We start from the raw sequence: 24,724 nt of genomic DNA, 5'->3' as shown, positions 1-24,724 counted from the left end.
TGTTTTGACAATACTAACATTTATCTCAAGGTTTCCCAGACTTGGGTCTCCAACTGCTGGCGGTGCTTTTTAAATAGCTGAATAAGTATCTGCTGCTGAATATCTGCTTTTTTGCTTTTATGATGCTGAGCTTCACTGAATTGGTTTGATATCATTGTGTGTGATCTTAGATTCAGAGGAAGAGTTCAAAAAAATTTAAAATGCAAAGACATATTTCTGCTCCAGGTGAGATTTAGGCAAAGTCTTAGTGCAAATTAGGCTTGATTGTAGAATCATTGAACTGTAAGGCACCCAAGTCACACTTGTCAGAGTTCACTGGCAGGCATTATTAATTAATTAAATTTACATTCTTCCCTTACTTTTGAAAAACAAAAGCATCACAATGGGCAAGTGTTCAAGAGAAAAGTGTCAATCAGCACTTCTCCCTCCCCCGATATCCTGTACTGAAAAATGTTACAAACACTGTAAAAAGCAAATACTTTCCTAGTCTTTTTGCTATATTCTTTCCCCCCTTTTCTTTTTAAAGTTGCCCATCACTTGGATGAACTGTGGTTGCTTTTTTTGTTTTGTTTTCAGGGATGATGTCAATCACAAATGTGGTCAGACAGCAATCCATCTGCATGGAAATATTAACTGCCGCGAATCTATTTGCCAAAATTCCTCCAACATGGGTGTCTGGAAGCCCATGCCCCTTGCTTGAACTTCTTTAAACAAAGTTCACAATAAATCTGACACCCCATAAAGCAACTGCTTCCATTAGCACCCTACGGTTGCTCTGGCCAAAACCCTGCAACTAGATACCTCCACACTTGTCTGCTGCCCAGCCGAGTCTGACTCCATATGAGGTGCTCAGAAATTCCATCTTATACACACATCACTCAATAAGTCACACTAAGTTATCAAGAAAACAGCATATTGCTTCTTCCCCCAAGTTATTTTGCTTGGAATACAGCTGAGGCCTGAATTATCAGAAACAACAAAATTCAGGCATTTTTATTTTTTTAAAGTTTACAAGTGGGAAGAACTTTCTGAAATTCCAGTAAATCAGTGAAATACCATGTCACTGTCATTTCAAACGACACCTAGCCAATGTAAAAGAATAAACAAAACTTGCTAGGTCACATGACATATACTCTACTAAAAAAAGAAACATACACACATCAGAAATTTGCACAAATTCAGAACCCAAAAGAGTTAAATAGCCTAATTTAAAATATGCACATTTTGCTCATTTGCATATACTCACTATTTTCAGTTGTTTTAAAATGTTTTTAATATTGTGTTTTAACTGCCCTGAGACCTTAGAGTGAGGGATGGGTAATGATAACAATAATAATACATTATTCCGCTTCTGTCAGTGATGAAGGAGGACAATAAGCCACACATTGGAAAGAAGCCACATTTCCTAACTCCTGAAAATAAGGCTTAATCAGGCATCACCCAATACCTTTAAAGCCTATAGGCTGCATTCATGAGGACTAGAATCTCATATTATTAAAACTTTAAAAAAAAAATATGAGAACGTATTTCCAGGACAACGAATTCAGTGGTTTATGCACACAGACTACTATTAAACTAAAGCTGTTATAAGGACCCACTTCATTATTCTCTGATGATTATTTATTTCCTTCTCTAGCATAAAATATGCCTACACTGGCAGTTGTGGGATGCTTGTGTGGCTGTGTATTTCACATGGACAATTCCTCCCTGTTATTTCCAAATCAGGGCGAGGCCTCCAAGCTAAGAGTTCTAGACAGCCTAACCAGTATGACAGCACCTCAGACGTCTGAACGTCTGAAGGGTGTCACAAATGGGCCGCCATCTGATAAACTAGTGAAATAGTGTTTAAAGGTGAACACGACTCTTGGCAGCTTTTGCTTGAAGAAATTAATTTCTCCAGAACGGATGTAATTCCTAAGCGCATGTTACAGATGGAGACGCAATCCCTGCTCCAAGCAAGGAACAGAAGTGCACACCGTGCTCCTTTTGAAGAGCTTACCAATAGTGCGAGGCGAAAAGATGAAGCTAATTTGACAACTCAAGCAATGTCACATGCAATAAAAAAGTATCTATTGATGGGCTCGTTTCTTTGCGTGCTCACTCACACGCACACACACACCGGATCAAGTACAACCGAGTTAAGAATAAATACTTCAATATGGATTAGTATCTGGCTGCCATTCAGAATTTTTAAATGTTCGTCAACTGCTTAATTGCACAGAGACGGCTCTAACTCGTGCTCTGGTCATTTGCAAGGATTTTTCTTTAAAAACAGATAATTCCAGAAGCAACCCACAGATCACACGATACTTTGAGGGGCTTCTAAAAGACAACACACAAGGGAATCTGTGCAGTCCAACCTAAAGAAACTTGTCCAATTTCTTGTGTATATTGTGGGAAGGTTGGGCGTGGGTGAGATATGAACCATGTGAGAATCAAGCAGAACGAGGGCAGATTGTGCACCCATTGTCCAGCCCCCGAAGTTAGGCTTAAGCAAGTTACTTGTTAGCAGCTGCTTGCTTCGTATATATCACGTCTTCTCAATACAACCCTGTGCTTTGTGAGGGTTTGACTTCATTTTATCTGGGGACCTCTACATTGCCCTGCGTTAAAAATGGATCTTCAAAGAGGACTTCTCAGAAGCAAGTGGGTTAGGAATACCAGCCATTCAAAGAAAGACTGTGTCTTCTGAATAAGTGTGACCTTTTTTAAAGTCAACTGTCCCAGTCAACAGTGCTTTCAGCCAACCAACCAGGGGGCGGAGAAAGGCTACAAGTGCTTGCTTGAAGAGGTTGTGTATCTTATTAAGATGCTAAAGAGCTTTTCTTCTTCTGCATGATGTGCCATGAAATTGATTAATTAATGTGGATCCATTATTGAGAATTCATTCATGTAGCAGTCATTACCTGATCTCTGCTTACATAGACTTAGGATAGATTATCCAATTAATGGGGGATTGCAAGCGAGGAGAGATGGGGCAGGGATTGTTGCGCCATAAAATCTTAGTCCCTCCCATCCTCATACAGAAGATACGATCTAACTATTAGCTATGCTTGGTTTTTCCTTATAAGAACATGTTTACTTTCGCATAGCTGTCAAGCAAAAAAAAAAAAAAAAAAAAAAAAATCCTGAGAGAAGCCCTATAGGAAAACTCTATATACCATGCTTTAAATTTACCTTATAATGCCATCGCACATAACATTATATGCTAGCTTTCCCACTGACCAATTTGATAATTTCCTCTAGATTTTCCAAATAAGGTAGACAGTATCCTTTGCATTCAGTAGAGCAGGGAACCTGCGGCCCTGCAGATATTGCTGGACTACAAATCCCATCAGCACCAGGCAGCGGGGCCAAAGGCCAGGGATGATTGTGGAGTTGCAGCCCAACAAACAACATCTGGAGAATAACTATGTTGGAGAAAGCTGCTATATGGGGAAAGAGGTGAACATCTATTAGTAACAGAACCCCTCCTTGTTCAAGTGGTTAAACATGATGTCTTCAGTTAGGAGGGACAGAACCAGCTCTTGTTAGCATATGGGCTGATTAAGGTGGGCAATTCTGTCCACTAGTCATCTGAGACCAGCTCTGTATTTGTCCTGTGATTATGCCCATATAATTATGAAACTGGCTAGTCCTTTTTTTGGCACAAACACACTCTCTTCGAGCCCTTCTCAAAAAGTCTTACCTTAAGCCTGGCAGGGACTATTTACAGACTCTGAGGGCAGGTCAAAATACAGGTTTTTATGAAGGGTGTGCATGTCTTCGTTTCTGAAACTGGGCACACATTTACTCGGGGCCATAGGAGCTGAATGTGCTCATGGAATTAGTGGGATTCTGCGGTCATGCAAGGACAACAAATTCTGTACTCTGATTGTCAGACTGCCGTGAACTCAGTAGCTAACTTCGTTCAATGCTGATGAGACTTTAGGTGGGGATTAGGATGGGTAAAGGAAGATCTGTATGAGTTGGGGTGAGGGCTGAAATTCCCTGCCCATTTTTTAGGGACCCAAGGGACGGTCTTTCAAAACTTCTGATACCACAACCAACAATGGAGGTTTATCATACCTTCAGCTCTTTGAAAGGACTCATCAGCTGTTGCCAGCTAAAACGAAACAGGATCCCCAGTGCGAATGTCATAAATAAGTTTTGATTGGATTAGAGGACAACGCAACTAGATAAGATCAAAATAGCTGTGAAATTAGCACACACGCGGTCTATTGTCTGCTGTCCCTTTCTGTGATACTCAAACGTGCCCAGCCTTGAGGGTTGCTGATTATAAAGCAAAATGGGAGGTGGGCGTATTGTCTTTACAACAATGGGAGATTAGAAAGCAACAAATGCTGCTCTAACCAAGATTGAGAAATTAGGAAAACTGGATTGCTGAACTAATTGCGGGGAAAAGAAAGAAAATGTGTGAGAGATTGCAACATTAGCTCTCCCCAGGCATTTATAATGCAACTTAAAGCAAACACATGAGAGAGGAGTGAGCCAGCTTGGTCGTATTGCTTTCGCAAAGAGGCATGTATCCTCACAGAGGCTCCCTGCAGAGTTTACAACCCTGGAAAAAAATCAGGCTTCTAAAACTTTCCAGCTCTTTTCCCTTCATTACTGCACCTGCGCTGCTTCAGCCAAAAACTAATGTGCTTTTCACCTGAGAGGGTGTAGAAGGGTGAATTACATCCTTATTGAGGACCTCTGTGTATTTTGCTAAATGTGGGCACAGAACTAACATACTTAAACAAATTCGCACATGCAGCTCTTCAGTTCAAAAGGAATCCTGCTTTGCGGAAGGGAGCAGAACAATAGCCATTGCTTTGTTGTAACACAACTGCTACTGACCTGTGTGTAACATCTAGCCTGATCCTACCCAGCCATCTTGTTTCAGCTGCAATGGCAACCAATAAGTTTCAAGGTTCATGTCAAGTTTCTGGTGTTTAATAATAATTCCCTTCAGTCCCTGGCTCCCATATATCTCAGGTCTCTTCATCTATTTGTCTCCAATGTGTTCTTAGACATATAGAGGGAAGAGCACCCTACAACATCTCTGTCCCTGCTGGCTGTGCCTCAGACTTCTTTGCTCTGAGCAAAAGGTTTGGAGAGGAAATCATTGCATGTTCAGCTGAGCATGTTCAGAATACGCCACACTATGAGGAGCACTGTGTAGACTGTTTTCCTAGATCCCCAAACAGGGCCTGCATCTTTTTACAATTCCTGGATGTCAGCATCAAGTTTTCCCTCTCAGAACCTGCTCCAAGCTCCACTTCCATTAGAGTTGACATATGTCCAGAATTTCCCGGACATACCTGGAATACTGCAGTCAGAAGCAGTGTCCAGGCAGAAATTGGCTAAATAACTGGGAAAATCTGGATATATGGCGACCCATGTTGGCAGTGTCGTTTTTGGCAACTTCCCTTAAAAACAGCTCAAAACCTTTTGTGTCCGGATTCTCACTGTTTGAAATATGGCAACCCTAACTTCCATGCAAGAGGAATGACATGACAAAGAGAAGGACTTTCACATCAATTGTCCTGAGGCTTAAGAATAAATTCCCTTCTCAAAATGATCCCTTTTATTGGTCTTCTGCGGGTGATTCAAGACACATCTTTTCTGATTGGTCTTTTCTTAAGCTGGTTAATTTTATTTGTTCTTAACTAGTTCTTTAGATTGTTGAGTTTGTTTTGCTTTGTTGACCTATCTTTATAACTCTCAAGGCTGTGCACCAAGACAGATAAAACAAGCAGACTTCAGTAATAAATATATGAAGGTGAGAGGCCCAGCCCACCCTGTGCACACACCCCAATACTTGGGACCTTCCCAATACTTAGAACACAAAAAGCTTTGAAGACAGAAGAATTACATAAACTGGGCACTGCGAGGAATGGAGTTACCCCAAAACAGATGGCTGTTCTTAAGATATCTCACCAGCATGTTCAAGTTGATTCTTTCACCTGAAAAATGGAAGGCTCCACTCCAGGTCACAAAGAACCATCTGTTGGCAAAGCAACCAGAGTTTTGAGCTAGCCTTAAACCTAAAAAAGCTGAGATTTCTCGTAACAGCAAGAGCAAAGATATTAACAAGCCTAGGCTATTAATCCTGTTAAAGTGTTTTCTTCCCAAGGAAAATCCGATTCTGGATGATATCCAAAACCCATCAGTTTGGAACGACTTGGAGTAGTTGAAAAAGCATTTAGGTAATACCCACTTTTCTTTTCTTTTTTTAATCAACAACATTTAATAGTTCCCCTAAGCTATTTGATGACTGAGAAAGTGATAACATTTTAAAATGTTACCTGTTCTTCCCACAGTAGTATTTTTATTTTATGCATTAGGCTCGCATTTGCTTTACTCTGTTATTTTATTTTATTTTTGGCATAAGACCCCAAAGATGGAAAGGAAAAGACACATTAATGATCCACCATATCAAAAGACCTGCTCAAAGGACTAGAACTTTTCTCATTTCTCTATATTTATGCAATCCCATCTGCTTCAACGGCAGTCCCATTATAACAATTGTGAGGAATAGCTCCAGGCTAAAATCTGGCTGCACATTTCCTTCAAGCTGAGCTGCAGTGATGTCACAGAACATCTACGAACATTCCAACTACTGAGAGGTAAAGGCCAGCCACATGCTATAAAAGTAAAACAATCTAAAATGCCAACATTCATACAAATGAAGCCACTGTAAGAGGAGCATGAAGCTGGAGTGCTGCATGCTGTCGGAATCAGGAGATTAAATGCTATGCTAGATACGTTAGGTACTCGAAAAGTTTCTTAAGCAAGATATCCTTCCAATTGGCTGCCATGTATTATCCTTATCTCTTTAGCTTGAGTGGTTACTATCCCCAAGAACTGTCACATGCTGGTTTCTGGCTCAGACCATTAATCTCCTCTGGTGTGATATACAAACAAGACTAGATGTCCTCATCCCGAGTGGATAATGAATACCCAGTGTTTCATTTGTTACTGATGCTAGCATTAAACAGTAGCAGTGCAAGATCAGGAGCACCATTTGCCTCAGTTTGTAAAAACTGAGATCGAGAAGAAAAAGAACAGGACATCCCACCACTTGTCTGCCTCCAAGGTCCCCCAAAACTTTGCTTCTCATTCTGAAGTTGCAGTTAAAACAAATTAATCTGATGGGTTTCGTTTCTTAGCTGGCAGTTCTGCTGTGTCTTCTGTTTATGAAATTAGTGGAAGTTTTTCTTTCATTCCAGAGTTCCAGGGCATTAACTTTGGTTTTACTGCTGCTACGACTGTCATGCTGCAACTGTGTTGGATATTTAGAAGAGCGCTCCAAAATTTGAGGCAATTCGTGGTGTCCTCCCCACCTTCCAGAGAGCTCCAAGTCACTGTCCCAAATAGCATTCATTTCTCCTTGTAAACTCATTACTGGCCTCCCCTCTCTTCAGGCTCAGGAAAACTTGCTGTGAATATTTATCCCATCTGCCCTTCTGTTTCCATCCTTTGGGAGTCATGAATATATTTGGCATAATTGTCATTAGAATAATATGGTCTTATAACACAGGGATGGACACTCATTCTGTTTCCAGGCCATTTCAGTTTTTGCATGGGTTCATTCACTTCATCATTTGAACTTATTTAAATACATATTTTGTCTCATTGCATCCACTTCTTTATAAATTATACCCTAAGATACATACATTTTGTTTATTTAGAAGCATTGCTAAACCACTTAATATTTGACAAATCTTTAAGCAATACACAAATAATACAACAACAATAACAACAACAACAACAACAGAATGCTATAATAAAGAGAGAAATGCAACATAAAAGTACAGTAAAAGAGCGCATAATATAAAAACAAGACTTCAAGGATGACAGAACCCAATCTTGGAGGCTCAGAGAAAGTCTGGGCAAAAAAGATATGTCTCTACAAGATGTTCAATGCTATTCATGCATGATGCTTTACATGGCACAGGGAAGGGTATTTTACAATGCAGGAGCAATGGCAGAAAATGCCTATTTGGGGAATCACTGCCCTGTAGTGTGCAGTGCCATGAGTAAAATTTCCCCAGATGATTTCATTGATCTTCCATGTCTATACAATTAACCTGGTCTTAAGTTGTCCAAGGATGTGGGTTGCGCTGTGGGTTAAACCACAGAGCCTAGGACTTGCCGATCAGAAGGTCGGCGGTTCGAATCCCCGCGACGGGGTGAGCTCCCGTTGCTCGGTCCCTGCTCCTGCCAACCTAGCAGTTCGAAAGCACGTCAAAGTGCAAGTAGATAAATAGGTACCGCTCCGGCAGGAAGGTAAATGGCGTTTCCGTGCGCTGCTCTGGTCTGCCAGAAGCGGCTTAGTCATGCTAGCTACATGACCTGGAAGCTGGACGCCGGCTCCCTCGGCCAGTAAAGTGAGATGAGCGCTGCAACCGCAGAGTCGGTCACGACTGGACCTAATGATCAGGGGTCCCTTTACCTTTACTTTAAGTTGTTCAGGGGTTTATATGGTGGTAAAAAGACCTTTAACAAAGCCCTGTAGCTGATCGGGCTTTTGTACTCTTTCTGAGCTGAAAATTGAAGCGCAATATTCAGAAAGTGTGAAATCCAAAGGTTTCCTGAATTAGTCCAGGAGGCGCAAACTATTTGTTGTTGAAAGTTGCTTTGAGTTACCTTCAGCAAAGAATAGAAAAGTGGCTCACAAGTTTTAAAAATATTATTATTATTTGCTTACAGATGCGGACCGAACAAAATTAATTCCCACAAGGCCAAACAGCTAATTCAGAGCCAAGAGAAGAGGCAGAAGGTTTGCATTGTAATCCTTACTGTGGACTCCTCAAAATGACCCATCAGGAAATCTAACAATCGACAACTGCTGCACTCAACATGACCACAGGAAAAGACCAATGATAACACGAAGTTCTTTTGCCCTTGCAGCTGTCTTTCTCCTTCATAAAAGAGAAAGAGGTACTGCAAGGGGTCGTTCTTATAAAGCCACATGGGTATATGGATACACAGTAAGCATGGATGCAAAAGCATAAAACTGTCACTGAAAATCCTGGAAAAAAACTGTCACTGAAATCCTTCTATGGCCATCGTTGCACATTAAGGCAGAACAGAAAAATAGTAAAATGAAATGTCAACAAACCAAACAGAAATAGAAAGCATATGGCAAAGGCACACACACTTGACCCTGCCCCACCAAAAATGTCCTCACTTCCTGATCTCAGTTTAATCCATCACAATCTACTACTGTCTTTGGTTACATAATGTAAGATTTAACCCATGTGTTGATTAGAGTGTATAGACTAAGAACATTAGGAAGGGGTCATTTTTAAATAGATTTTTATGCAGAATAGAGCTATCCAAGTCACAGAATATGACTTCCCTTACTACTTGCTTCATTTACTCCCTACTTAACAAGACTGATCAGACACTGTCCCATGGCAGGAGGCTAAAGTGAACACTCCAACAGACAAACTGTAATTAATTTCATTTTTCCCACATAAGAGAACAACAAAAAAGGCACAATCTATCTCTAATCACATTTGAACCAGGCAGTATTATGACGGTAGAAACACATTGACCCTACTGACCTGTACATTAATAAGCTTGATCTAACTTCTTAGGCCACAATCCAGTGCCCTGTCCTGGCTCCCACCCCAAAACACACAAGCAAAGACTCTCACTTGTAAGAAATAAAAAAGATCTTTATTCAGGCAAGAAGTGGTATAGGCTCAGCAACAGACACAGGGCCAGGAGCCACATCTCAGTTCAAGGTGGAAGTTCAGAACCAGTGGAAGCAACGAAGATGTCCCAACAAATTTCCCCACCCTGTCTGCCAAGCTTTCAAAGTCCAGCTGCGGCGCACTCACTCGCCTTGTTCACCTTGTGGGAATGTTGGGATAGAAAAAGCATGCTCCACAGGGATGGGATGGGCTGCTCCTATCTGTGAAGCCAGCGCCTGGTTCTCAGCAACAAGCTTGCACCCTACTTTTTGGACTCCTGTTCAGTCACTGCCTTCTGCCTCCTTGACTGCTCAAAGGCTTCCTGAGCCTTCACTGAGGCCCTTCACTTTGCAGGAAGAGCAGGGGTGTGCAGAGAACTGGCATCCCTGGTCCCCCTCCTGAAGTGGCTGAAGTTGTGGTGGAGATTCCTCCCTCCTCCAACCCAGGTTTCCCACCATTCAGGCCTCCTTGGGTTTCTACCTCCTCCTGTGTCAGTCTACCAATTCCAACAGCATCATGGGGCTCATTATGCTCATTATGACTGTAACCCACTGCTCTTCAGGTTTTTTGGACTCCAACTCCCATCAGTCCCAGCCAGCATGGCCACGTTGTAGCCCCAAACATCTGCAGGCCACCAGGTCTGGGGGAGGTTGCTTATTCACACACTTACCTGGTATTGAACAAAATGGAGTTTCTTTATGAGAAGAGATGTAGAGGTCGGCTGTCTTGAACTGCTCATGGTTTAAAAACTGACTCTTACCTGATGTTGCTGCAAAACAGCATTCTATACAGGATCTCATAAACATGTTCTATATATATATATATACACACACACAGTCACAGGCTGTGCTTCAGCACTTGTGTGCTAACAGAACGAGGTGGTGTGTAAGTTGGACGGTTCCTCCGGGTTTTTGAAAAACAAGAGACAGTGTTCTATCTATCTTAGTTAAACAAGCACGGCTTGAGTCAGGAAAAGAGCTCATAAAAACTTTTTGGCATCTGGCACGCTTACCTCCCGGACAGTGCCTCAGGGCCATTTTACATCTTCTGGACTCTGCGATGGTTGGGCATGGTATTGTGTCTTTTGCTGGCTTTTTCACAATTTGCCTCGTCCGCGTTTCCAAGCCCCACTTAAATCCGCAGGTCTTGTTATTTCTGCTGCATGTCCCCCATTCACTCCAAGGGCCTACTTCACAGCCTTCTGAGGAAACCAACATACACAACACAGAGGCTAGTTAACATCTTCTTGTCATTGCTGCTCCAAAATACATGTCAATGAGGGGCAGAGGGTGGGGGTGGCAGAGAGGATGAAGAAATTCAAAACTTCATAAGTGGCAGATTTTACTGTTCAGTGTCTGATGGCTTTATTAGAGGAAATTTCCACAGGCTGGCCTTATTTAATCCCACTAACTCGAAGAGCTGGTTCACAAACAAGCCCTGAAATGTGGGAAGGCAATGCAATTTCTAGTCTACCATGAATTCTCCACACCTCCTTCTCTCCCCATCTTACAGTTATCTTCATTTTCCTTCCAGTTGCTTTTGAGGGGAGTTCCAATAATTTTAAATCAGATCTGGGGAACTGTTGCTGGGTTATAACCAGTGCTATTTCTCTAGAAAAAGAGGTGTTAGAACTTACCATGAACACTTCCCTCATTCTCTCAGAATGGCAAAGGTGCCCACCTGAGAGGTGCGAGAACTGAATTCTGGAGAGTATTGGCTGAAAAAAAGCCCTGGTTATAACCCCCATCATCCCTGATCATTGGCATTGCTAGTTGGGACTGACTGATGGCGGTTGGATTCTAACATCGTCTGGAGGGCCACAGGCTCACTGCCCCAATTTAAATAGTGGAAATCTCAGGTCTCTTCTCTGTTTGTTTTGTTTTTCTGGTTGAACAATAGGTTTAGATCAGAACACAGGAACGTAAGAAGACATCCAGATGGATTATACCAAGGCAACATTCATATCAATCATACATTTAAAGCTCTATGATACTGTAAGCTGCCCAGAGTGGCTGGGAGGGGGTATAAATAATAAAATTATTATTATACTTTAAGTAGTCATGGCTTCCACCATTGCATTCTGGGAGATGTAGCTTGTTAAGGCTTATCAAAGTGGTAAAGGTAAAAAGGTAAAGGTACCCCTGCCCGTACGGGCCAGTCTTGACAGACTCTGGGGTTGTGCGCCCATCTCACTCAAGAGGCCAGGGGCCAGCGCTGTCCGGAGACACTTCCGGGTCACGTGGCCAGTGTGACAAAGCTGCATCTGGCGAGCCAGAGCCGCACACGGAAACGCCGTTTACCTTCCCGCCAGTAAGCGGTCCCTATTTATCTACTTGCACCCGGAGGTGCTTTTGAACTGCTAGGTTGGCAGGCGCTGGGACCGAGCAGCGGGAGCGCACCCCGCCGCAGGGATTCGAACCGCCGACCTTTCGATCGGCAAGTCCTAGGCGCTGAGGCTTTAACCCACAGCGCCACCTGCGTCCCCCATCAAAGTGGTAACAGGACCCCTATTTCCCTTCCCTTATGGAAAGATGGGTTCCCTACCAACTCCAAGCAACTTTAACAAACTAGGCTAGGCATAGAAGTCTTTCACTTGTTCTTTTTTAGCATTAGGTTTCAGTCTGATCTGCAGACACGAGTCACCAAGCCACATTAGGCGTGGTTTAAAAAAAAGAAAAATGAGAAAGACCATTTCACGGCAACCTATGCTCTCCCTTTTATTAAGATGCAAAGAAAAATCAAAGCGACTCAACTCAGGAGTGCTTCAGAGTATCCTTACTTGGAGAAAAGCCATCAGGTTTCAGAAACAGAGATTTCCCTAGGACCCATTATTTCTAGATTTATTAACGGTAAGAAGATGAATTGCATTGCTCTAACGTTATTATAGCACATTAGCTGTTTCCATCTAACTTATGTACCAAACACTCGCCAAGGTTTTTATGCAGTGAGGTAATGTGTGAACTTGTAAACCTATCTCGATGTCCAGAAAGGCTTAGACCATAAGCATGATCATTATTCTAAGTGTTCAAACAGAAACAAAAAGGCAAGTACGAGACAAGCACATAATCACTAACGTTTCATGGTTGAAAATGTGGACATTAATTTTATTATTCTAACACTCCGATTCTCACTGCCTTAGAATTCTCATCATTTGCTGTTGTTAGTGGTTGGGAGGGGGAATGCGCAAGAGAAAGACGGGGAACTACATGCTGTAGAGGGGAAAGAGGAAAGGATACAATTTTTGAGAGCAGACAGTATTTTTCTCTGCTTGTTTTTGTCAGTTTGCATTTCTTAGTGCAGAAAGTATTGATCTGATGTGTAGAGATCTTTTCTATTCTAATTAATTCAAGAGGCTTCTGGAAGCTTCTTTGTGTGAGGTAAACAAGTAGAAGGTTCATGGTGTTTGGGTTATTCCTTCAGAGAAGCTGAGTACAGCTGTTTCTCTTATCTCTTTCTGTCAAGGTCATGCTGACTATAAAAGTAGGGCCAGAAGGAGCCTGGGTTTCATTTTCTCTTTCTTTCTTTCTTTCTTTCTTTCTTTCTTTCTTTCTTTCTTCTGTTGTGGTGTTGTGTATATAGTGTTAAAGCTTAGTCTTAGAGGTTATTGTAAGTTTATGTTAAGTCTGCTGCAACTGGATTTCTTATGGACATTCTGTATTGGATTTGTGACCATTATGCTCATTTGCCTTCAGTAGCAGTAAAGTTCTACTGGATGAAATACAATTGTCTTTGGTCTATTTTTTGGGAAACCTGCAACGTGCTAACTATACATTGGAATCTACTCTGGATCAATATTGAGTAGAATTTCATGACACTTTTATGTTCTGTTAACCAGAAATGGCTCACTAGGTGGCATGAATATATGTATATAAGAAGAGCTAGCTGGATGAGGCCAATGGCCCATCTAGTTCAGCTTCCTGTTCTTACAGTGGCCAGCCTGTGGGAAACCCGTAAACAGGATCTGAGCTTTAAAACAGGATCTCAGTTTTAAAAGGTCATCCCAAAAAGCAGAAACACTGATTTCTCAGGAACAGGTTCCGGAACATCGGGACTGTTATAAGTTGGATTGTATACAAGTGGGTGGCACAACCTAATCAGGCAAAGTGGAAAATAATTTCAGAAACCATTCTGAAGCAGTGGGGAGGATCAGGAAGAGATAATATAGAAGAGATGTTCAATAAGCACTCACCCACACATTCCATGGTCTCCTCTAAAGGTGCAAAGCCGTCGGGACATTCTCCAAAGCAGCGACCCCGGTAGAGATAAAACCCAGGCTTGCACTTTGTGCAAAAATCTCGACTGAAGCAAGAATCACAGTTCTCTATTCTGCATCCTAAGAGGTTGGAATAACAAATTTATTTATTTATTTATTTCAGGTTTGCAAATTCATTGAGTGATGCAGCAGCAAAAAACATAGCAGGACTCAACCATTTAAGAAGAATGGGTTCAGAGCTTACTCTTAAGAACCTAAGAAAAAAGCCCCATTGGATCAGATCAGTGGCCCATCTAGTCCAGCACCCTGTATTCACAGAGCTCAACCAGATGTGCTTGGGAAGCCCACAAACAGGTCCTGAGTGCAACAGCTTAGCTAGGTTGGCAGGAGCTGGGACCGAGCAATTGGAGCTCACCCCGTCACAGGGATTCGAACCGCCGACCTTCTGATCGGCAAGTCCTAGGCTCTGTGGTTTAACCCACAGCGCCACCTGCGTCCCCTACATTATTAACTAGTCAATCATTAATTGATTTGCAGAAGATTTTAGCTAGTGAAAATTAGCAGCATGAGAGAGCATGTTGAATTCTGCTACCTATAAGTTATTTGCTTTCAAATATGCACCTTAAATGGGTCTTGGCATTCTGATGAGATGTGAATGGGTGGTCCTGTAACACACAGCAGAAATGCTGGAAGGAAAGCTATTGCTATATAATCATTGCCCTCACATCCAAGAGATGCAACCATCTACAAGGTCAAATATCAGTTGTTGATTCAAATATTGGGGGGGCAGGGATGTCTCATTCAAGTGAATCCCCCCCTCTTTATAGATGGAAATCTTCCATTTAAAATATTAGGGCCTCTGCTATACGAAAAGGCTGCATGTTGTTACCTGTATCTTTGACTCAGTCTTGGCGAGTTTTGTCCCTAACACCTTCCTGTTTTAAATTGAATGGAGAATACACATGGTGTTTCCTTATGTGAAACCTTAACTTTCCATTTCTTGGCCACAGATCATAGCTAGATAGCCTGTGATACATTTCTTGTGTTTGCCTTTTCTGGCAGCCACTCTCTTATGTTTGGTAGATTCCACGCCACTGGAATGTTTATCATCACATTTTGAGAAAGGATGACTATTCTTCATATAGCAAGCACCCAAACCAAGTTTTCTATGGCCAGCAAGTTCTGCAGACAAGTGAATCTGAACGCTAGACTTTGATTACTTATATTTCAGTTCCATTAATGTGCACTGAATGCATATATTTAGCCTTAGGTTTAGGGATGTAAATAAAGGGGGGGGGACACTACAGGCAACATCACACTTATGGATCATATGTGTCATATCCTCGTTAGAATGCAGGGATTAAACCATAGTTGCCCTGTTATGATGCAACAGGAAACTATGGTTTAAACATAACAATTTATGTCATATATTTATACACGTCTTCATACCAAGGTAGTCTCTAAGAGGTTTATAAAAATTATTATGATCTCAGTGAAAAAACCAGACAGGGAAGGCAAGAGCATGCAGTTTGTTCTTTGACCATCAACCCATGGTTTATTGGCCTGTGACTCTTACATCAAAAATGAGCCACAGATTATTACTGAAATCCTACACATGCCAGCTGAAATTTAGGTCCCACCAAGTTCAATGAGACTTTCTCCTGTTTGCGTAGGTACTGGATTTAAGCCTAAAAAGGAGGAGGTGTGCACATACACACTCAAGTTAACTAACAAACATGAGAATAAGTCTGCACAACATATTTCAGTTTGCAATGAATTCCGGTTTTCAAAAAGCTGTTGAGGCCCCACGAGTTTTATGGACATGGCACAGTGTACAAATCTAGGATGGTCACAACCATGCTTTTAAAAAACGTTATCTCATGACAGTTTCTTAGCAATTAATTTCCAACCCAAAATGGCATATGCTTGCTAGGCCAACAATCCTTGCTAGGCACTTGCAATCCTGTTAACTCAGAAAACTGTGGGAGGTTTGCGCTGATAAAATTTGGGGTGGTACGCTGGCGTACGGTTCTTCCCCACCATTAAAAATGTAGCATGGGGTAGTGGTGTAATCAATTCAAAAGCCACTGTTCCATAATGCAACAGGCCAGATAGAAGCATGATAATTATACTCAGGGAGACTAATGCAATAATTCTCACGTCTAAATGCACTCATAATTTATCTGTGGGTTGTGTGAAAAAATAGGCACTCCCACCTATTCAGCTGTATTGGATGGCTGTGGATTTTGGTAACATGAGGAAGGAAGAAAAAACTTTCTTTTCATCCATTTTTCCAATGCCATGCATAATATTATAGACTCCTACTATGTCCACCCTTAGTTGCTTTCCCCCTCAACCTAAAAAGCCTCAAAGAGTGTAGCTTTTCCTCACAGGGGATTTGTCCCACCCTCCTGATTATTTTGGTTATATTTTAGTGCACTTTCCCCAGTATCCTTTTTGAGATGTGGCCATCAGAATTGGACCTTGCATTCCAAGTGTGGTCACACCATAGATTTGTATCGAAGCATTGCTATGTTGGCAGGTTTATTTCCCAACGATCCCTTAGCATGTGATTTGCCTTTTTCACAGCCGCCACACACTGTGTTGACATTTTCATTGAGCTCAATATCTCTTCTTCAGTCACTCGCTCACCACTGCCAAATATTTCTTATGAAAGTTGGTTTATAATGCTTTTTGTTTCTACCCAGAGTGGTTTCTGAGCCAGCGTATCGCTTTGTTAGTGAAATGTGTGAGGGGAGGCAACTTTTTCCCTTTTTCTCTGCATTTATTTATTCTATTAAAGAGAATTTATATGCCTCTTAATCAGGCAAAACCTTTAAGTTTGCATACATCCAAATTACTGATTAAAATCAGACGTTAAAAAACAAGTTTGCCTTTACAAATTCCAAAATGAAACCAACAGTTCTAAAAATATATGTTATAAAATAATATTGCATGTTGAAGTTCATGTCAGATTTACTATGTCTGGGTTGCCTTGCTTAAGCCAAATATATTTTTAGTAGGCGCTGAAAATGGTGCAGTGAAGTGCCTAAGATCAATGAGCAAGGAGTTCCAAAGCGTAGCAGGTGTTGCCACACTGAAGGAGCTATTCCTTGCAAGTGCAGAACATGGCATGGCAGTTCCCATGAAGACCTTCACCTGATGCTCCAGAGCAGCAGTTCTCAACCTGTGGGTCCCCAGATGATGTTGGACTACAACTCCCATCATCCCTGAGCTCTGGCCTTGCTAGCTAGGGATGATGGGAGTTGTAGTCCAACATCATCTGGGGACCCACAGGTTGACCGCTGCTCCAGAGGGTCCTCCAACTCTCTGGAACAAATGTGGAGGAATGCAAGGCAAATAAAGTTGGCAAAAATTGCCTCTCCTCTTCTGTTAGTGGAGGTGTGAGTTGGACCCAAAAGGATACAACTGGAACCATCCCACGCCAAAAAGAGGGTTTTCAACACTCTGTTCATGCAGCTCTTGTTCTGCTTACATACGTACATTTATTAATGCATAATAAATTGCTATTCTACAGATATGTAAGGGGTGCTGCCGAGAGTGTCGGTTTTCTCCTTCTGCCTCTCTTTGCTGCCAGGGGAGCAATAACGATTAATTTTGTTGTTATTCCTGGATCGGGACACTCCACCAATGTACAGAGCCATAATCTGGAGTTATTTCCTTTGCTGCGTCATTGTTTTTCTAATAGGCTCAAAACTTTAGCCTCAGGCCATCTCCTGACTCCTGTGAGTCGTGCTGAACGTTAGCGTTATGCATTTAACAGACCCAGAAGGGGTGTTCTCAAGTTATAGGCAACAGCAGTCCAATCTGTGCACACAAGGCGTTGAGCTGAACAGTGAAATGTTCAGTGCTGGCGCAATCTGTGTACCTGAACTGTTCCAAGCCAACAAGTGTACACAAAAGTTCACACAAATGCTTGCACATGCGTACAAGACAGCTTGTGTTCAGTGTAACCTGTAAACAAGCCTATTGTCCAGTAGTGACTGGTGCCCCTTGGGACTGGTGGGGCCGAAAATAGGGAAACCAACAATAACTGGAGCCACAGTCATGGATTGGCAGAGTCAACTAATTCTAGTTTTGTCCTCATTCTCTCCCTGCTGAGTTCTGTAAGTGGAAAAACACTTCAAGAGGAGGAAACTGTGCAGGCAGTGGATTGGTTGCAAGCAAGAATGCAGGCAGGTAAGGGTTAACTGGGGACAGATGGACGTTGGTGGGACAGTGCTGCATTTACCCAAATGAAGAAGCCTCTACTGCTCTCCATGGAACAACCAGATTTGGCAGGACCACTAAAACCGCACACATCTAGGCCTGGTAAAAAGATTTGCTCACAACCCACAGAAGGTCTAGCTCCCTGCATACTACTTCACCACAGGTGAAGGAGGGATAAAGAGGAAATGGAACCACTGCAAAAGAGACCAAAGCCTGAATCATAATCATAATATTTTTATTATTTATATCCAGCACATCTGGCTGGGTTTGTCCAGCCACTCTAGGCGGCTTACAGCATATCTAAAAACATAAAACATCAAGTGTTTAAAAAAACCTCCCAAAACAGAGCTGTCTTCACATGTCTTCTAAAAGTTGTGTAATTCTTTATTTCCTTGACAACTGAAGGGAGGGCGTTCCTCAGGGAGGGCATCACTACTAAGAAGGCCCTCTGTCTGGTTCCCTCTAACTTCACTTCTCGCAGTGAAAGAACCAGCAGAAGACCCTCAGAGGACAACCTCAGTGTCTGGGCTGAGCAATGGGGGTGGAGGTGCTCCTTCAGGTATACTGGGCCGAGGCCATTTTGGGCTTTAAAGGTCAGCACCAACAGTTTGAACTGTGCTCAGTAACCTTCTGGGAGCCAGAGAAGATCCTTAAGGACCGGTGTTATACGGCAGCCACTTCCAGTCACCCGTCTAGCTGTTACATTCTGGATTAGTTGTAGTTTTTGGGTCACCTTCAAAGGTATCCCCATGTAGAGCAAATTGCAGTAGTCCAAGCGGGAGATAACCAGAGTATGCACCATTCTGGCAAAACAGTCTGCAGGCAGGTAGGGTCTGAGTACTAGATGGAGCTGATAGAGAGTTGCCCTGGACACAGAATTGACCTGCACCTCCACAGCCCAGGAGGAAGGAGTCCAAATTGACTCCCAGGTTGTGTACCCAATCTTTCAGGGGCACGGTTACCTCGTTCAGGACCAGGAAGTCCCCCCCCCCTCACACACACGACGCCTGTCCCCCAAGAACAGTATTTCTGTTTTTTCAGGACTCAACCTCAATCTGTTAACTGCCATCCATCTGCCAACCGCCTCCACTCACACAGGACCTTGACCCCCCTCACTGGTTTTGATTTGAAAGACAGGTAAAACTGGGTATTTTCCAGCCTAAACCCCCTGATGATCTCCCAGCGACTTCATGTAGATGTTAAAAACATGGGGGAGAGGACAGAGCCCTGAGGCAACCCACAAGTGAGAGCCCAGGGGGCCGAACACTCACCCCCAACACCATTTTCTGGACATGGCCCAGGAGGAAGGAGCGGAACCACTGCATAGCAGTGCCCCCCTCTAGATGGTCCAGAAGGATGTCATGGTCAAATGTCTCAAAGGCAGCTAAGAGATCCAGCAAAACTAGGAAACAGCTTTCACCCTTGCCCACTGGAGATCATCAACCAGCACAACCAAGACAGCCCAATGATGGGGCCTGAATCTCAATTGGAAGCGGTCCAAATGGTCCACATCCTTCAAGCATGCCTGGAGTTGTTCCAGGTCACCTACAACAACCATACTTGCTAGAACAATCAGTATGTGTTAAAAACACACACAGAGGCATGGAAGTTGTCAGGTTGATAGAAGTTGTCAGGTTGACCACAGCCACTCCTTAAGTATCTTATGTATCCCCACGACAGGTCTGAGGTATGGACTGGAATAATTTTTGACCGGGGGCAGCCCTATGATGAGGCAGAGTGAGGTAACTGCCTCAGGTGGTGAATGCTGAGGTGTAGGGAGTGGACAGAGCTGTGAGCACCATGAGGTCCACTTTACAGCCCCTACACTAGCCTGCTGGCCTCACGTACAGTGGACAACACTGTCCTTTCACCAGTATTGTGGCAAGAGTCAACTACCAGTCAAATTGGCTTTTGTATGTGCCTTGGGAGAGGGCGCCATCTTTTCCTTTGCCTCAGGCAGCAAAACGTCTTGAGCCGGCCCTGCATTTTACTATGTCCAAGAAAGAGCCCATCTCTATCAGACCAGCCATAGTGTTGGTTCAAACCTCCTGTGACACACAGACCAAAACCCGAAGAATTCCTGTTGCCTTGGAGACCATGTGGTGCCCTTCATATATTACTGGACTCCAACTCCCTTCAGGCCTAGCCAGCATGGGCAACAATCAGGGATGAGTATCTGGTGGGTACCATGCTGGCTACCCCTATTTTACAGGGTGATTAGTTTTCTTCCATCTTGCAAAAATAAATAAATAAATCCATGTATGCAACTTTAGAGAAGAAATTACATGGCACACTGTAACCAGGAAAAAAACAACTCTAAACAGTCTTGCAAATTTGAGATGCCTAGCTCATAGCTAATGAAGAAAATTAGATTTGAAAATGCACCTTTTTTCATAATTTTAGAGCTGCTGCGTTGAGCTGCGTGGCATTCACAGTGTTGTGTTTGGCAAGAGTGGCACTTTTCAATCCATGTTAACATTTTCCCTAAGATACACAGGTTCAAGCACTTTTCTATTGCAAATGCGAAAATGTTCCAGAAATAAGAAAAGGTCGAAGATTTCTTCTGCTCAAAGATATTCAGAGTGCAAGCGTTTTACACTAAACTCTCCTAAGACCCCCTTCTGTAAAAACCAGTAGGGATTTTGAATGCAGCCAAAGCTATTTTTAAACTGCAAAAACAATGTCAGAGCAACAGACAAAAAAATGTTCGGAGTCAGAAAGGGCATCCAACATCAGGGAAGAAGAATTTCATATTTATTTGTGTATTTTGAAAATGTATGAAAGATAGTAGGACAGGGTCTTAATAACTTGCAGGATCATATTGGATAACACAGAAAAACACAGCAAAAACAGGGCCTCCGATATCAGAGCTAAAAAGGCAAGATGGTGAGCTGGTTTGGGCACATAATATTAAACCATAGATAAGTGTTTGTGAATGAACTGCAGTGGCTCATATGCTGGTGAACTCCCCCTTCAGGGTGACCATAAGGACACTTTTGGAAGCTTCCACAGGTTTTGATTGCTTGCCATACCATCTGAATCCATATAAACTGTGGTTGATCTTAACTGTGGTTAGTAAAATCCAACCAACTTCAAGCCATGGTTTATGAAGCCAGGCATTAATCATAGTTAAGGTCAATCACTGCTTACGGTTCAGCTGACTTTCTAAATGGCAGTTAATCTAAAACGAAAGCAGAACCTTCTATTTCCCCCTTTGCAGCTGTGCCAGAGCTTGCTAAAGCTCATGTTCATGCTGAGTAGCAATGAAATGCAAAGTGACAATTGACAAGTGGAAAAGAAAACCAGAATACTGAGCCTTGCATGACCCTCTTACAAGCTAGAGTGTCCTAGAGGAGGACATGGCTGGAACCCGGAACAGGATCCTGTTTGGAAGTGAGAATACAATGCAACATTGAGGGATAATTCCCACTTGCATGTCCTACCACTGAGCTTTGACTCCTCCCCACCATCACAACTTTTAAGACGAAGCTAAGGAGGCATTTGCCAGAAGTACTTTGCAAGGAAGAGACAGTAACTGGGTTATCTCATCCAACACGCAGCGCAGTGGAAGTGAAGAGAATCGCATCACCTGCACTGACCAGATTGAGAGAATCTGTGGCCCTCAAGACTCCAGCTCACATCAGCCTCATCCAATGGTCGTGGATGATGCAAACTGAAGTCCAGCAACATCTGGAGGTCCATCACTGAACTAGCTAAATCAGGAAAGCATGGTTAACTCCTTCCCATCTTCAAAGGTCCCCCCAACCTTCATTGACTGCGGGGCCAGCTCACAGCAGGGGCTCATATTTCTCTCCAGCCCCAATGCTACTGCAGCAGATAGCCAGGGCACCGATATTGCAGCTGTTGGTCAACAGGAGTCAGGTGACACAAATAGGATTACAGTGGTACCTCTGGATACGAATGGGATCCATTCCGGAGCCCCGTTCGCATCCTGAGGCGAATGCAACCCGCATCTGCGCGTGCGCAGGTTGCCACTTCCGCGCATGACATCATTTTGACCGTCTGCATGCGCGAGCAGCGAAACCCGAAAGTAACGTATTCTGTTACTTCCAGGTCACCGCAGAGCGCAACCCAAAAGCACTCAACCTGGAGCAACTTCAACCCGAGGTATGACTGTACAAGTAAAGGGTTCAACACAGTGCATTACTATGCTTCAGTATATCCTGACTCATCTACTGTCAGATCTTTCATTACTGCTTAATGGCCCTCCAGCTGTTTGGGAACTACAATTCCCATCATCCCTGGTCGCTGGTCCTGTTCGCTAAGGATGACGAAAGTTGTAGTCCGAAAACAGCTGGAGGGCCACGTTTGGCCACCACTGGCTTAAAGACAGAAAGGAACTTGAGGGCTGAGACAGCTGGAATGAAGGAAAAAAATGAGTATAACAAATCAAATGATAATGATAATGATGATTGTATTTATACCCTGGCCATCTGGCTGGGTTGCTCCAAAATATGGAATATTCAGGAGGAAACAGACAAAAACTTAATGTGAGAATTAAAATTCATTCATTTTTTTCTTAGGATGCATGGTTTAATTGCACTATACTACTGATTATATTAGATTTAGGGATGAAACAGGAAAACACAGAGAGAAATACTGAAGTGTATTATTGCTTCATTAATAATAGAAAGCATAATGTTGCTGTTATTGTATGATGCCACATTATTTGTATTTAAAAGACAAAACAAAACAATCAGTACAATTCCTAAAAATAAATAAAGGGTGGTACTTAACTATGTTTTACTCAGAGCAGACACATTGAAATTAGTGGGCCTACTTTGATCATGCTTATCAGTTTCACTGAGTATACCCTGAGTAAGACACACCTGAATGGAGTCATGCATTTCACTCCCATGTCTCAAACATGATGGCAAGATTTATGAGTGCAGCAGTACCTCAGGTTAAGTACTTAATTCGTTCTGGAGGTCCGTTCTTAACCTGAAACTGTTCTTAACCTGAAGCATCACTTTAGCTAATGGGGCCTCCCGTTGCCACCACGCCGCTGCTGCACGATTTCTGTTCTCATCCTGAAGCAAAGTTCTTAACCCAAGCTACTATTTCTGGGTTAGTGGAGTCTGTAACCTGAAGCATCTGTAACCTGAAGCGTCTGTAACCCGAGGTACCACTGTATACAAATCCAAGCAGTCTCGTACCCTGAGATTTCAAAAGAAGTTATTATACAGTACATTTATCCAAAGGCAGTTTCATAGACAAAAAGGGTTTGTTTGCATATAATGCTAAACTGTGGCATAGCCAGCATTGTTCTGTGCACACAACTTAGGGAAACTTATATCCAAACTTATTCTGTTGGTGTGAGAGCTTGACTACTTTGTGCTCTGAAATCAAAACATGAAAACTTCCAAGAATTTCAATAGTTTTGTGAGAAGTTATCATAAAGTGAATGAAACTAGGCAGGGCTTTACCTGGAAACTTCCGGACCAAAGAAAAAGGACTGGAGCTAGGTTGCAATAATAAGTACACTTATATGTATACATAAGACCCGCTGGACACAACTGGATTTACTTCGGAGTCATGAACAAAATTACCCGAGTTCAAGTCCCACTGACGCGCATGGGGAATTGTGGAGAACTGCAGGACTATCTTGGAAGCGACAAAAGGGCATTTCAAGTTAAGCAAGAAGTTCCAGAAAGAGAATTTAATTCATCATGTCAAACTGACATTTCAAAAAATGAGCGCATACTCAGCACCAGAACCAAGATAAATAAAACGGTAACATAAATCATGAGTTCAGAACACAAAACAGTGCAAGCTCCCATTGAAATTAAACAGGAGTTGCCCAACAGCAGAGCTCAAGGCACAAAAAAGATAGCAGGTGTATCTCTTCTGTTCAGGGAGATGGGAAGAACCAGTGGTGTTTTTTTCTGGGGGGATGCAGGAAGACACATACCCCTAAACATTTTGTGAATCTTTGTACTTTTGTCCATTTACTGTATTTATTTTCCCCAAATTGAACTATAAAATGGTATTTTCTTGGGTCAAAATGAGAGTACCCCTAAACATTTTTTTAGAACAAAAGCACTGGGAAGAACAGATTCTGATCTCAAAAATATACAGCGGTAACTCGGATTACATACGCTTCAGGTTACATACGCTTCAGGTTACAGACTCCGCTAGCCCAGAAATATTACCTCAGGTTAAGAACTTTGCTTCAGGATGAGAACAGAAATCATGCAGCAGCAGCAGCACAGCGGCAACAGGAGGCCCCATTAGCTAAAGTGGTGCTTCAGGTCAAGAACAGTTTCAGGTTAAGAACGGACCTCCGGAACGAATTAAGTATGTAACCAGAGGTACCACTGTATGAACACTTACAAACAATTGTAAGTGTACCAAGCAAGAGGTTTGTTTCAGATAATTACCTCCCCGCCCCATCGGCAGGGAACCTGTGGCCCTCAGTGTTGCTGGACTCCAATTCCCATCAGCCCCAGACAGCATGGCCAGTGGTCAGGGATGATGGGAGATGTAGTCCAACAACATTGGAAGGGACACAGGTTTATGACCTAAGGGAAGAAAGAAGTTCCAATGGATAATAAATTTACAGACGATT

General features: G+C 42.7%; 1 protein-coding gene and 1 long non-coding RNA gene across 3 annotated transcripts in view; both read right to left on the bottom strand.

Moving 5' to 3' along the window:
• LOC310849342 overlaps positions 1–24,724 on the bottom strand; it is a 431,248-nt gene that overhangs the window by 80,564 nt on the left and 325,960 nt on the right. The window lies entirely within an intron of this gene.
• The window catches only part of RSPO2 (R-spondin 2), a 102,158-nt gene that overhangs the window by 21,816 nt on the left and 55,618 nt on the right, over positions 1–24,724 (bottom strand). For both annotated transcript variants that reach the window (XM_083749446.1, XM_083749447.1), the window contains exons 4-5: positions 13,882–14,025; positions 10,705–10,893 (exon numbers count right to left, since the gene is read on the bottom strand). In XM_083749446.1, coding sequence (XP_083605572.1) covers positions 10,705–10,893; positions 13,882–14,025 — 333 coding nt within the window. The remainder of the gene's footprint in view (positions 1–10,704; positions 10,894–13,881; positions 14,026–24,724) is intronic.

The sequence above is a fragment of the Podarcis gaigeae genome (assembly GCF_964106915.1).
Source record: "Podarcis gaigeae genome assembly, chromosome: 7".
NCBI classification, from domain to species: Eukaryota; Metazoa; Chordata; class Lepidosauria; order Squamata; family Lacertidae; genus Podarcis; species Podarcis gaigeae.
Note: the sequence above shows the minus strand (reverse complement) of the source record. Positions and strands in the feature narration are given on the sequence as shown.